The following is a 14,494-nucleotide window of genomic DNA, read 5'->3' as shown; positions in this document are numbered from 1 at the left end:
TTCAGCTTGCCAATCTGAAGTAAGCACATTATCACGCTGTGACCTACTTGAACTTATAGTGCCCCTAAGTAAAAAAAAGAAGATATATATTGACCCACTGGTGCTCCGGAATGGGGTTTCAGGCATGAAATATCACTATCCAGTAGCTTAGTATGCTTAGAAAATTTGCCGCTCTCCCAGTCCAGTCTATGTTGTTAACACATGTAAGATTGCCTCCGCCTTTCACCACTCCACAAGCCATGCCCTCTGACATATTTCACCCCACCCACCGGAGCTTAGTCATAGAGGTTTATGACTAAGCTCCGATGGGTGGGCCGAAACATGTCAGAGGGTATGGCTTGTGGAGTGGTGTAAGGTTGAGGCCATCTTACACGTTAACAACATAGACTGGACTGGGAGAGTGGTGATTTTTCTAGTCAAGCACATTATCCCATGTTCTCTGCAATCCACATTGTTCTTGCAGAAAGAGCTATGATGACAACAAAAGCTGTTCTCATTATTTAAAATGTATAATATGATTATATCACATAGTAAGTTCAGATGCCCGTATATCTTTTAACATTTAAGCTGGCCATGGCTAAAATCATCTAAAATGCAGGCCATGATTGGCCTTGCAAGAACCACTTGACTAAACAAAAGTCAATTTAAAAATTGAGCTGGGTGGAAAATGATTGGCCTATCAGATTCAGTAACTGTTTGGTTTTCATTTGTGGCTGCTTAGATACAATAGCTAACAGTGGAAATTCCTCCATTAATGTTGATAACGTGGATGGGGGAATTAATTGATTTTCTCTCATATAGGCCACAGCCTGAATTCAAGAAATTCCAGCTGCACATGGCTACCTTTAGTTTTGCTCCTTGTGAGCTTATCTTCCAAATACACACATAGCTACATAGGAAAATTCCAAGTTTTTTATTTTCCAACCATAATTTATTTACAAATACACTTTATAACTTTTATATACATTGCACATTTACATGGTAAAAAAGTACAAAACTATATATTTAAATGAATTTATATTTAACTTGCCATGTTTTTTTCTGCAAATATAAAATTGAATCAGAAACAAAAAGGTGTACTAGGAAGAATAACAAGAAACTTGGACCGATAAAGCTCTGATATGGTTAAAAACAAAATAAAAGAAAGAAAAGTGGTACTTTCGTACTGATTTGTGAAAGAATGAATAAAATACGGGTAAAGTGGACAGTTCGTCTTTTCATTAGCAGTCACAAAATCCTTGTGGGTGTAATTTACTGAATACACAGATGCAGGTATCAATACAGAGCTACAAAAAATTAATTTTAAAGGGCATCTGTCTCAGTTATCAGGAGCTATTTGGTCAGCTTACCCAACATTCCAGTATGTAGTCATTGATTAACTAAAAATAATGGACGACACTAACATCTCAATACCTACGGCAGTGGTCTCCAAACTGCAGCCTGGGGGCCGAATGCAGCCCTCTGCATACCTTTATGCCCAATAATGTGCCACTATTCCTCCCACTGATACCAATTAAGGGGCACTATTCTTCGCAGTGATACCAAAGATGGGGCTCTATTCCTTCCACTGCAACCCACGATGCAGCACTAATATTTTCTCTAATACCAAAGATGGGATACGTCTGGCCCCCCTAAAGTCTGAAGCACAGTAAACTGCCACTTTGTTTAGAAAGTTTGGAGACCCTTGACCTAGGGAAAAAATAGGCTGAATATTGGATAAGCAAACAAAAATGATCCATCTGTCTATACCATTTATTCTCAACCAGTGGTACTTCCAATGGGTTTAGAGTATACTTCTATTTCCTATAATAAATTCACCAAAACAGAGATTTAACATGTAATACATTATATAAAATGATTAGTAAGTTGTTTAAAAACAAATGCCTTTGACCATAGATATAGGGGTATATCATTTAATAAACTTGAGAATCACTGGTCTAGACCACAGGAAGGTCAGTCCAATAAAATTAGAGGATTCCGTTTTGGGCAAATGGTGATTGGTTTAATTGACCCCTATGCAGTTGACTCCCATTACATAGAAGTCACACTCTTCCTTTCGGAGTATACTATTGTTTGAATTTATGCACAATTATCCAGATGAAGACGGACTCCTACTGCTGCAATGGGAGCTTAAAGCCCCGTACACACGCACAGATTGTTGGCCAACTGATCGGCCAACTTTTGTCCAGTGTTGTTTGTTGGTTGAAATGTGCTCTAGACTTGCACTGGACTTTTGTTGGCCAACAAAAACCAACTTCAGAAGTGATGTCATGTGATGGTTGACTTTCCCTGTGTTTTTTCTTGTCTGAGCATGCCCAGTCTTGCTCATCTGATTTTTGTCTGCCGAAATCTGTACTGACTGAGGAACAATCGGCCGTTCTTTGTTGGCCAACAAAAATTTTATAGCATGCACACCAGATTTTTTTTTCGGCCGAAAATTCACAGTTGGTTGTCGGAAGCATCATACTAATGGGCCATACACACTATAAGATTTTCTGAAGACTTTTCCCTTTAGACTTACCAAAACCATATAATATGAGGTCAAACCTAAACACTTTCAATTTGTATGCAATCTGGCAGGCCCTTGCACTACATAGAAAAGGTAAATCTGAAGGAAATCTAAACACAAAAGTTGGATAGTGTGTATCCAGCTTTACAAGCCTACAATCGGCAGATCGGACGTTGGCCGACAATTTACGGCCAACAATCTGTGCGTGTGTACGGGGCTTAAGAGTCAGGAACTTCTGCAGAGACATCCCATCCTTGGAGTCTCCAGAAGATAGAAAAGTCAATGGGTTATTCATCACACAAACATCTGCCCAGAACAGAAACCCTAGTTTTGTGTGGACTAACCCTTAAAAAGACAACCTTCCCCTATTACCACTACTGATATATATTTATTGCAGCCTCTTTTGGTCAGTCAAGGTCCTTGTAAACAAAACCCAAAGAATGTATGTACAAGAGTAAAAGATAAAAACCCAATAAATAAAACATAGCAGAACTGACATGCAAATGTGATCAAGGAAAAAAAAACGGAGAAAACAGGACTCGGCACAGTTCTCCAAGACATGGAGCACTGAACTGCACTGTCCTATCATTCCCTTAACCAGGGGCATGATGATGGTCAAGGCAGTGCAGTAGCCTCTGTCCTGCAGAGCTTTGCCAAGTCCTGCTATGTAACTTCAGTTTACAGAGCAGACAGCCATGGTCAGTTGTAAGGAATGGAATTACAAGAGAGAAAAATAATAAGCTGAACTTTACAAGCAAAAGGCATCTCACAATAAATAACACTGCTCTCCCTTTGACGAATATATTTTCTTCAAAACAAGGTGTACAGTCAAACAGACATTTTATGTATAAATTATAAAACATGACACTGTATAAATAAATGTCTACCCGACTCAACTATATGTATACTTTTTTCTTCTTCAAAATAAATAAGCATACACCTATGTACAGTATGGACATTAAAGGGCCAGTCCACCCAAAACTGATATTTCAATTTTGTGTAGAAGCCAGGGGGGGTCTAAATCACCCTTCCAGCTTCCTACCTTCCTTGGACTCCACTGGTGAGATCCCTGCTCTCATTACCATAAACGCCCATTGTGGCAATGATGAAGGCTCCCCCTATATATCAGGAAGGCTCCCTAAATACAAGAGAATGCAGAAGATCTCTCCATTGAAGTCCAAAAGATATAAAAGTACATTAGGCAATCCAGCCCACCAGAAACCACCCATAACTGAAATATCAGTTTTGGGCAGACAGCCCATTTAATCCTTGCCTAGAAAGGCTGTTCCAAAAGTTTTACCAGTGGACGGAAGATAGAGGGACGCTGTTGTAGTCTTGATCCTCATCTTCATCCTCTTCCTCCGGTTCTTCAACAATGGCTATATAGGGGAATATAGGGGAGCTGTTGTTTAAATAAGGACAACAACAGCGCAGAAGCTCAGTGCATGATTTTTGTTTTTTTGTTTTTTTTTTGTTTTTGTTCTGAACAGCCAGAATACAGCGTTGCATTGTATGTGACTTGTAGTGATAATGCCTCACGGCATCTCTATAAAATAATACTTGTTCCTTTCTGTTTGTGTTTTTTTTTTTTTTTATTAATCTATGAAGTCTTAACTGCAGCAAGTTCTGAAGGACCTCAATGGATCAGGCTTTTATTGCAGGTTCCTGTAAATCAGACAAAAAGCGCTCTGGTGTTCTAGGTGTACTGCTTGTGTCTTCAAAGAGTTAGTAGTAAGGGTGCCCACTGCGTAAAGTGACGCATGGAGCGACTTTTTCTACCGAAGTTTGGAGTTAGGTCACTCAAAAGCGTTAATGAAGCAAATCAGCGAAGCACATAGAAGCAAAATTAGAAGAATAGAAGGAAAGATATTCTCAGGCAACCCCCTTATAAATAATTACATTTTGTTTTTGCAGTTTTTTTTTGTTTTCCTGCATAAGAGGCAATTATAGTCTGGCAAGGCCCCTTTACTGATAGAAATGGAGCAGGATAAATAGCTAGCATTGGTGCTGGTGTCCAATTCGGTCTAGTCCTCATTAGGGAGGGGTTGCCTTTAGAAATCTTACTTTTTTGTTTGCAGCTAAGTCACTTACAGTTGCAAGATCCGTTGTGTTTGACTTCCAAAAGTATCCCCAAGGAGCAAGCTGCCTGTTTCATGGCGCATTCGCTTGGGTAGGTGGTGTTATCACTGGCACAAACTGCTTCATCAGACTTGCTGTTTGGACAGATATCGTCACACGCGGCGCAGCGTCCTCTGCCCACTTTACTGTCCCATAGACATTTCTTGCCTATGCTGCACTGGATGTCTTCACATGACTTGGCCTCTGCAAAGAGTAAGGAAGCAGATGTTAGAATAATCTAACAGGATGAAGGCAGCTGCAGACCCAAATGTACTGCTGCATGGCTGCACTAGCGCCCCTTGCAAAGCTGCACTCAAGGGTTCAGCTCTTATTTATATGCATTTTTTGCTTTTCATTTTGTAGACATGAAACCCCCCCATATGTCTGCAAGTGATATTGTTTTCCAGCTACATGACTGTGGGGTAGATTTATTAAAACTGGAGAGTTCAAAATCTGGTGCAGCTGTGCATGGTAGCTCACCAGCTTCTAACTTCAGCTTTAATTTAGCTTTGCCAATAAAACCTGGAAACTTTCTATGCAGAGCTGTACCAGATTTTGCCATTTCCAGTTTTAGTAGATCAACCCCTGTGTTTTTGTCTAATAGCACCAACAGCCTTTACACACGCATTCACACTGCAGTGGCACGACTTCGGGGCGACCCGTGAAGTCGCGTGCAGCGCGACTTTGGCGCGACTTGCACGGACTTCATAAAATGAATGTCTATGCAAGTCGCTCCAGGTTGCCCCGAAGTAGTACAGGAACCTTTTTCTAAGTCGGAGTGACTTGTGTCGCTCCTATTAGAACCGTTCCTGTACCACACAATGGACCGCAACGGTCCGCGACTTGTCAGGCTGACAAGTCGCCTGACAAGTCGTATTAGTGGGAATGGAGTCTTAATTGGGTAAAAAAAATAAATAAATAATAATAACTCCTGCAGTTGTGCTGTTTATTTTTATGTCCTAACACACCAGGGGAAATTTACTAAAATTTACTAAAACTGGAGCACACAGAATCTTGTGCAGCTTTGCATAGTAACCAATCAGCTTCTAAATTCAGTTTATTCAATACAATAACGCTTAGAACCTGATTGGTTACTATCCCCATCTATCTAATCTGTTTTTAAATTGCAAAACAATTATTTCTTGGAAGTAAAAATGTTGTTTCTCAGTTTGATCTCAACGTGGCTAACCTGTGAGAACATGTATATCAATTTCCCTATATCAAGAAACCCCTTGCTAAATATGACAGTTTAACTGTACAATATTTTGAGTTATTAAGTATGACAATCAATCTCTTGAGTAATACATTGGCAAAAAAAAAAAAAATGTTGCCACCCATATTGAAGCAAAATCCAAAAAGGTCAGTCCAGCCAAAAATGATATTTGAGAATTTGGTGGATTTCGTCAGCATAAACCACCTTCTACAACCTTTACTACAAGGTTTCTCAACCAGGGTTCCTCCAGAGGTTGCTAGGGGTTCCTTGAGCAATGAGCAATTTCTGCCTTTCAGATAAGTTCCCACTGACACCACTGATCTTTTTAGCTATCTGGAAGGGGTCATTTTTCCCAATGACCACAAGTGTAAGGAACATTGTTCCGTCTAACTATTACATTAACCACCCATCGCAGTTTTACATCAGTATTTTGACGTTAAATACTGGTGTTATGGCAGCAGATGGCTGCCATAACCCCGGTGTTTTCCCACAGGGCGGGCGGTCCTCTTTCACATAAAAGTGGTCCCAGCGGATTTGCCGCACCTCCCGCCACTTCCCGGCTGTTTTCCCCGCTTACCAGAGCCATCGGTAGCAGGGAAAACGATCCAGTCCATCCATGTCCCAGGCAGGAAGTCGAGTGAGGGCAAGATGGCCCCCAGTCGACTCTATGGCCTTGGAGGACCGAAGCGACATCAAACGTCGCTTCCTCCCAACGGTCTTAAAGGCCTTTTTTTTTTTTTTATTTTGCTTTTAATTGTAGATGTGAGACCTGAGGTCTTTTTGACCCCAGATCACACAGGTAAGAGGTCCTGTCATGCTTATTTCTATTATAAGGGATGTTTACATTCCTTGTAATAGGAATAAAAGTGATCAAAATGTATTTTTAAAGGTTCAGTGTAAAAATAAAAGGTAAAATAAATAAGAAAGAAAAAAATGTTAAAAAATGTAAAGCGCCCAGTCCCTCCGAGCTTGCACATTAAAAAAAGTCTCTGCTAAAATATATATATATATATATATATATATATATATATATATATATATATATATATATAATGTTTGGAGGTTCTAAGTAATTTTCTAGCAAAAAATACTAATTTTAACTTGTAAACAAGTGTCAGAAATAAGCCTGGTCCTTAAGTGGTTAATGTACCATGAGTTGTAGATAAAGCCATTTTTAGCAGGGGTTCCCTGATACTGGAAAGTTATTTTAGGGGCTTCTCTGTTTCGAAAAGGTTGAGAAAGGCTGGACTACTATCTCTCAAGGATTCAAGGATTCTAGTGCTGGAACCTTTGCACTGAACATCTGGGTCTACACTGCTTTCCTTGTTGGATTCCCAGTTTATTTTTTAAATAGAGAGAACAACAGAATGGATAGGTATTCCAAGAACTCCAGGGTGTGCAGAACCGAGTCTGGAACTATGGTCAAAATTGGAAGTGGGTGAATCAGCAAACTTATAACTGAAATGATACTTGTGGAATGACCCTTTGAAAATGTAGACTTTTTAAAAAAATAAATACTTGGGATCTATTATTAAACAAGGAAACATCCATCACAGGAACCCAAAGCAATTAGAAGCAATTATACAGAAAGAAGCTTTCATTGGACTGGCAGTCTGTCCTTTCTATTGTTCAATAAGCCAATATATATCAATCTATTAGCCTTGAAGCTGTAGTACTTGCATGCTTAAAGGACATGTGTTATGTAGGACGATATTATGGAGGATCTGTAGGATGAGAGTCTTGTGGCTTTGCCTCAAGCTGGGATTTAGGACAAGGGTAATTCAAGATGAGTTGCGGCTACACAGGTCCAATACTTACTGATGCATTTTCCCTCATACGCCAGCCCAATAGATCTGCCTAGCAGGCAGGTGGCCTTCCTCAAGTGACATGCACTGGCATAGGTAATGCCATCGTTGCCGCACAGGTACTGGTCAGGCGAGGTGGGTTCCGGGCAGTTGAGGTGGCAAGTCACACAATATGCATTATTGGTCTGATCCACCACGCAGGTGGATGTCCCGGGACATAACACGTCTCTGCAGGTCTCTGAAACAAACACAGGGGGAGACAGTGATCAGTGAGAGCTCCACTGCAAGGCATCACTGCTAACACCAGAACATTCACAGGATTACTGATCAGAGGGGTCATAGCTTATAATTCATTGCTGGGTATTTATTTTAATATACATTTACACTCCTCTAGACATGTTTCTGGATGCCCACATGGCGTAGTACCACGATATGGTAGATCTGGAACTTGCACGTACTTTTACATTTGCCTTGGTATTGCACATCCAGTTCGGGCACTCCTTTACATTTGGCCTTGAGCAGGGCACACTCGTCCTTGTAGGTCTTGCCATCCAGGCCACAGACGGGGCCCTTCCAGGTGATGTTGGAGCAGTCTGGGGCGCACACACAGCGCGGTTTGTTCTTCTTGTTCATTTTACACTTCTTTCCAGGACCACAGTCGACATTTTCGCATGTTTCTGGGAATGGACACACAATGTTAGCCAAAAGTTCCGCCGGGCTTTCTCTACTCTCTAAAGGCATAACACACAACTCCTACCAAACTCCACAAATACACTATGTGCTTGATCTAAAAACGTATCTATTTATCATCTATCCAATGGAAAAGTGAGGGACACATAGGTGTAATAACCACCAACTCTATACCCTGTGTCAACACCTATGTGATATGTACTAGAAACCTCATGCCAAATACATATATATATATATATATATATATATATATATATATATATATATATATATATATATATATATATATATTGCACACAAACAATATATCGCACACAAATATAACAAATGTATATATTTATGAAGAAAAAATAATTTGTAAAGAGGAATGTCCCCACTAACAAAGCATAGCACATGATTTCAAAAGAGGTAGCACAAGTTCCTCCAGAAAGCCAAATCAAAATTGAGTGCAGATGTCCCCTCAAATCCCCCTGTGAAAACTCTAGGTGGCCACATACTCCACACTGCAACCCCAGACCACAGATTCTCAGGTATGGCTGTGAATGTGTGTACTGTAATATATATGTATGTATATATATATATATATATATATATATATATATATATATATATATATATATACACACATATATATATGAGTGGGTAAAATAGAGACGTTTGAGCATCTATACATTAATGACTGAAGTTAGATCTGTGGGAACCAAATCCTTCCCCCACCCCAACCCAATATTGTACATCGACAATACCGTTACTTAACCCATTATGGCTTTTAAATTTTTCACAAGGTCATGAACACACACACACACACACACACACACACATATATATATCTCCAAATCCTAATATTATAAAAATGTATGATACTGTGCTATGATGAAAAATATTAATAAAAAAAATATGCAATAATGCTAATAATAATCGAAAGATATACAAAAGTAATACACAGTGAAGCTAATATTGATAGATAAAAAAAAATACCACATTGCTAATAATAATAAATGAATAATATAAAAAAAGAAGATAAAGTAAAATATACAATAATGCTAATAATAATAAGATATATAAAAATAATAAAAATATAAAATAATGCTAATAATAATAATATATAATATTATGCAAAATAATAATAACAAAAATATACAATAATGATAATAATAATACAAAATATAATATTAAAAAATAAAATAACAAAAATATACAATGCCAATTTTAGCAATACATTCAATGAGTGATGAGGATGAGGTAGGGGTCCTACCTTTGCAGGGGATGCAGTGCGGTGCCCCTCCATTGAAGATCATCCATTTGAAAAGGGTACTGTTGGGTACATCTTCCTCTGTCCACGAGGTGCCCAGCCTCCCAGTCTTGCAGCACTCATCCTTGGTCAGATCCGTCCTGTAGAGGACCTGGCAGCGGCCGTTCTTGGATTGCTGAAGCCAGCAGTTCCCAGCTGGAAGACACACAGTGTGGGCCATAGCGTCAATGAGCATCAGCAGCAGCAGCAGACCAAACACGTGTGATCTTCCCCTCCACTACTCTGTTTACTCTGATCTGTAATGTTTCTTAACCCTCAGCAGTAACACTAGCCGGGATTAACCCCTTGTGCCCACCAGCACCTAACCTCTTACATTCCTCTGCATCCCCCGTGCGTCAATCCCCAGCTCACTCTCTCTAGCACTGTCACTATGTTGCAATCTGAGTGGGCTTCAAAGTCTTTCCATTCTTTCCAAACATCCTATTCTGCAGCCTTCCTTTTAGAAACGGAAATCACTTAGAAAAACAAAAAGGGTCAAACACTAAGAGGGGAATTTAGTGAAGATCACCACACAAATTACAATCTGATTGTACAATCTTTCTTAGGTCTACCAACAAGTATATAGTGCAAGGACTTGCCTGATAGTATAGAAATTGATTGGATAGCTTAGGTAGGTCCTCCTATTACATAATTTTGGCAGCTCTAAGGCTGGCCTCACATCTATGTGTGTTTAGTGTGTTTGCTGAAGCCCAGGAACACAAGACAATTCATTTTGCATTATTTCCTATGGGTCTGTTTACATCTATACAGTTTCCTGCAGTGTGTTTTTGGAATAGGTGCAGGGACTTTTTCACGTGCAGGGTGGTGCATTTTTGACTCTACAGACTTAAATGGAAACGCATGCAAAATGCATGTACATGTGTTTTTAGTAGAATTTTGTTTTTACCAACCAATCTCTTCCTACAAAAAACCCCCCTCAAAAAATGTAAGAAGCATAAAAATGCATCCAAAACATGTAAGAAAATGCATTCCAAATGCACCTGAAAAGCACACGCACAGGTGTAAACCTAGCCTAAAGCTGATTTTACTGACTATGGTCAGATTATAATGTGTGACTGATGAGCCTAGGACTGGATCAGCCAGAATGTAGAGCAGCTGCGCATGCCAACCAATCAGCTTCTATGATTCATTTTAAAAGCGTAACGGGACTAGCTGAAGCTAGAAGCTGATTGGTTGCAATGCCCAGCTGCTCCAGTTTTTGTAATGCCCCCCCCCCCCCGAAAATAATATAGAAGATAAAGTAATAGATGGTAAAGCAGAAGAGGATAAAGTAGGAAAATAAAGTATAAGAGAATAACATATAGAAAAATAAATGTATAAGAGAATAACATATAGGAGAATAAAGTATAAAAGAATAACATATAGGAAAATTAAGTATAAAAGAATAATTTATAGGAAAATAAAGTATAAAAGAATAACATATAGGAAAATTAAGAATAAAAGAATAACATATAGGAAAATTAAGTATAAAATAATAACATATAGGAAAATTAAGTATAAAAGAATAACATATAGGAAAATAAAGTATGAGAATAACATACAAGAAAATAAAGTACGAGAATAACAAACAGGAAAATAATCTGTAAGAGAATAATGTATAGGAAAAAAAAGGATAAAATAATTATGTATAGGAAAATAAAATATAAAATAATAATGTATAGGAAAATAAAGTATAAGACAATAATGTATAGGAAAATAAAGTATAAAATAATAATGCATAGGGAAATAAAGTATAAGACAATAATGTATAGGAAAATAAAATATTAAATAATAATATATAGGGAAATAAAGTATAAGACAATAATGCATAGTAAAAAAACTATAAAAGAATAATTTATAGGAAAATAAACTATAATGGAAATAACATGTAGGAAAATAAAGTATAAAATAATAATGTTTACTAAATGAAAGTATAGGAAAGCAAAGTAGAAGAGGATAAAGTATAAGAAAAAAAGAAGAGTAAAGTAGAAGGGAAGACAGTGGAGAGGTATAAAGTAGAAGAGAATAAAGTAGAAGAGGATGTGGTAAGATGAAAAAAAAAAAGTAGGATAAAGTAGAAAATAAAGTAAACGGTAGAAGAAGATAAAGTAGCAGAGTACAGGATAAGGTAGAATTAAATAAAGCAAATAAATAAATAAAGTAGAAAAACAAATAAAGAAGAAAAGAATAAATAGAAGAAAATAAAGCATAACTAGAGACACTTCTAGGTAGAAGATAAAGTAATAGAGATCCTGATGTTAGATAATAATCACTAGGAAGGACTTCCATCGCCCCATTGTTAAATCTGGCTACAATTTCCATACTATGTAGCAAAGGATAAATAGAAACTTTCGCGATCTCCCAAGCCCAGATCAGACGACCGATAAGAAAACTTTCCAATCCAGTTCCACACAGAGGTCCTGTCAGTGGATTTCAGTCCCTGCAAAGTTTTTTTTTCAGCTCCTCCAAAGAAGTAACAAGTGAAATCCCTTTCTCCTGGCTGCCATCCCACCCCAGATTGTAAAAAAAAAAAAGCGGAAATCTGCAGGCCGATCTTACCGTGTACGATGTGATCTTCCATGTAATGACAGAGGCAGAGGGTGAGGAGGACAAGCAAGCCCGGGCGGATTCTCTGATTTAACATCCTGGGATTTTAGTGTTGGGAGAAGTCGGGTGGAAGAGACACGCTTGCTGCGGCGATCGCTCTATTGAATGAACGTCGGGCTATGCAGTCTCTCTTTAAATCTATAAGGGGGTCTTAGCTGTCTGCGGTGGGCGGTCTCCCGATGTGTGTGTGAGTGTTTGGGGGGTGGAGATCCTTCTTCTTCTTCTTCTTTCTTTTTTTTTTTTTTTTTTTTTTCAGCTGAGAAATTCAGAGTGAATCAGGTGACAGGGTTCTACCTTCCGCGCTCCCTCCACCAATGGCCGGGAGGTCTTCTTCCAGTCTGAGTGCCAGGAGGAGCGCCCAGCGGAGCGGCAGCGCGAGGAGGAACCCCCTACATATAATAAGAGGGGGAGGAACCCCCTACATATAATAAGAGGGGGAGGAACCCCCTACATATAATAAGAGGGGGAGGAACCCCCTACATATAATAAGAGGGGGAGGAACCCCCTACATATAATAAGAGGGGGAGGAAACCCCCTACATATAATAAGAGGGGGAGGAACCCCCTACACATAATAAGAGGGGGAGGAACCCCCTACACATAATAAGAGGGGGAGTAACCCCCCTACATATAATAAGAGGGGGAGGAACCCCCTACATATAATAAGAGGGGGAGGAACCCCCTACATATAATAAGAGGGGGAGGAAACCCCTACATATAATAAGAGGGGGAGGAACCCCCTACATATAATAAGAGGGGGAGGAAACCCCCTACATATAATAAGAGGGGAGGAACCCCCCCTACATATAATAAGAGGGGGAGGAACCCCCCCTACATATAATAAGAGGGGGAGGAACCCCCCTACATATAATAAGAGGGGAGGAACCCCCCCTACATATAATAAGAGGGGGAGGAACCCCCCCTACATATAATAAGAGGGGGAGGAACCCCCCTACATATAATAAGAGGGGGAGGAAACCCCCTACATATAATAAGAGGGGAGGAACCCCCCCTACATATAATAAGAGGGGGAGGAACCCCCCCTACATATAATAAGAGGGGGAGGAACCCCCCTACATATAATAAGAGGGGGAGGGACCCCCCTACACATAATAAGAGGGGGAGTAACCCCCCTACATATAATAAGAGGGGGAGGAACCCCCTACATATAATAAGAGGGGGAGGAACCCCCTACATATAATAAGAGGGGGAGGAAACCCCTACATATAATAAGAGGGGGAGGAACCCCCTACATATAATAAGAGGGGGAGGAAACCCCCTACATATAATAAGAGGGGAGGAACCCCCCCTACATATAATAAGAGGGGGAGGAACCCCCCCTACATATAATAAGAGGGGGAGGAACCCCCCTACATATAATAAGAGGGGGAGGGACCCCCTACACATAATAAGAGGGGGAGGAACCCCCTACATATAATAAGAGGGGGAGGAACCCCCCCTACATATAATAAGAGGGGGGGCCCCCCTACACATAATAAGAGGGGGAGGAACCCCCTACATATAATAAGAGGGGGAGGAACCCCCTACATATAATAAGAGGGGGAGGAACCCCCCTACATATAATAAGAGGGTGAGGAACCCCCTACATATAATAAGAGGGGGAGGAACCCCCTACATATAATAAGAGGAGGAGGAACCCCCCTAGATATAATAAGAGGGGGAGGAACCCCCCTACACATAATAAGAGGGGGAGAAACCCCCTACATATAATAAGAGGGGGAGGAACCCCCTACATATAATAAGAGGGGGAGGAACCCCCTACATATAATAAGAGGGGGGCCCCCCTACACATAATAAGAGGGGGAGGAACCCCCCTACATATAATAAGAGGGGGAGGAACCCCCCTACATATAATAAGAGGGGGAGGAACCCCCTACATATAATAAGAGGGGGAGGAACCCCCTACATATAATAAGAGGGGGAGGAACCCCCCCTACATATAATAAGAGGGGGAGGAACCCCCTACACATAATAAGAGGGGGAGGAACCCCCCTACATATAATAAGTGGGGGAGGAACCCCCTACACATAATAAGAGGGGGAGGAACCCCCCTACACATAATATGAGGGGGAGGAACCCCCCTACATATAATAAGAGGGGGAGGAAACCCCCTACACATAATAAGAGGGGGAGGAACCCCCCTACACATAATAAGAGGGGGAGGAACCCCCTACACATAATAAGAGGGGGAGGAACCCCCCCTACATATAATAAGAGGGGGAGGGACCCCTACACATAATA

General features: G+C 40.1%; 1 protein-coding gene across 2 annotated transcripts; it reads right to left on the bottom strand.

Moving 5' to 3' along the window:
- Positions 1 to 2,926: 2,926 nt before the first annotated feature.
- FST (follistatin) lies at positions 2,927 to 12,501 on the bottom strand. Of its 2 annotated transcripts, none has more exons than XM_082243781.1 (6): positions 12,186 to 12,497; positions 9,591 to 9,782; positions 8,104 to 8,322; positions 7,659 to 7,883; positions 4,601 to 4,831; positions 2,927 to 3,888 (listed from the first exon to the last, which is right to left on the bottom strand). In XM_082243781.1, exons 1-6 carry the CDS (start codon positions 12,268 to 12,270, stop codon positions 3,806 to 3,808), a joined length of 1,035 nt encoding a protein of 344 aa, XP_082099907.1. In that variant the 5' UTR covers positions 12,271 to 12,497; the 3' UTR covers positions 2,927 to 3,805. The 2 variants fall into 2 exon arrangements, with proteins under 2 accessions (XP_082099907.1, XP_082099908.1); XM_082243782.1 differs by lacking the exon at positions 2,927 to 3,888 and adding an exon at positions 3,895 to 4,174 and having other exon boundaries at positions 12,186 to 12,501.
- Between the last annotated feature and the right edge of the window lie 1,993 nt (positions 12,502 to 14,494).

This window comes from Pelophylax lessonae (genome assembly GCF_965119305.1).
Source record: "Pelophylax lessonae genome assembly, chromosome: 1".
NCBI classification, from domain to species: Eukaryota; Metazoa; Chordata; class Amphibia; order Anura; family Ranidae; genus Pelophylax; species Pelophylax lessonae.
This window is presented reverse-complemented; position numbering and strand designations above follow the sequence as displayed.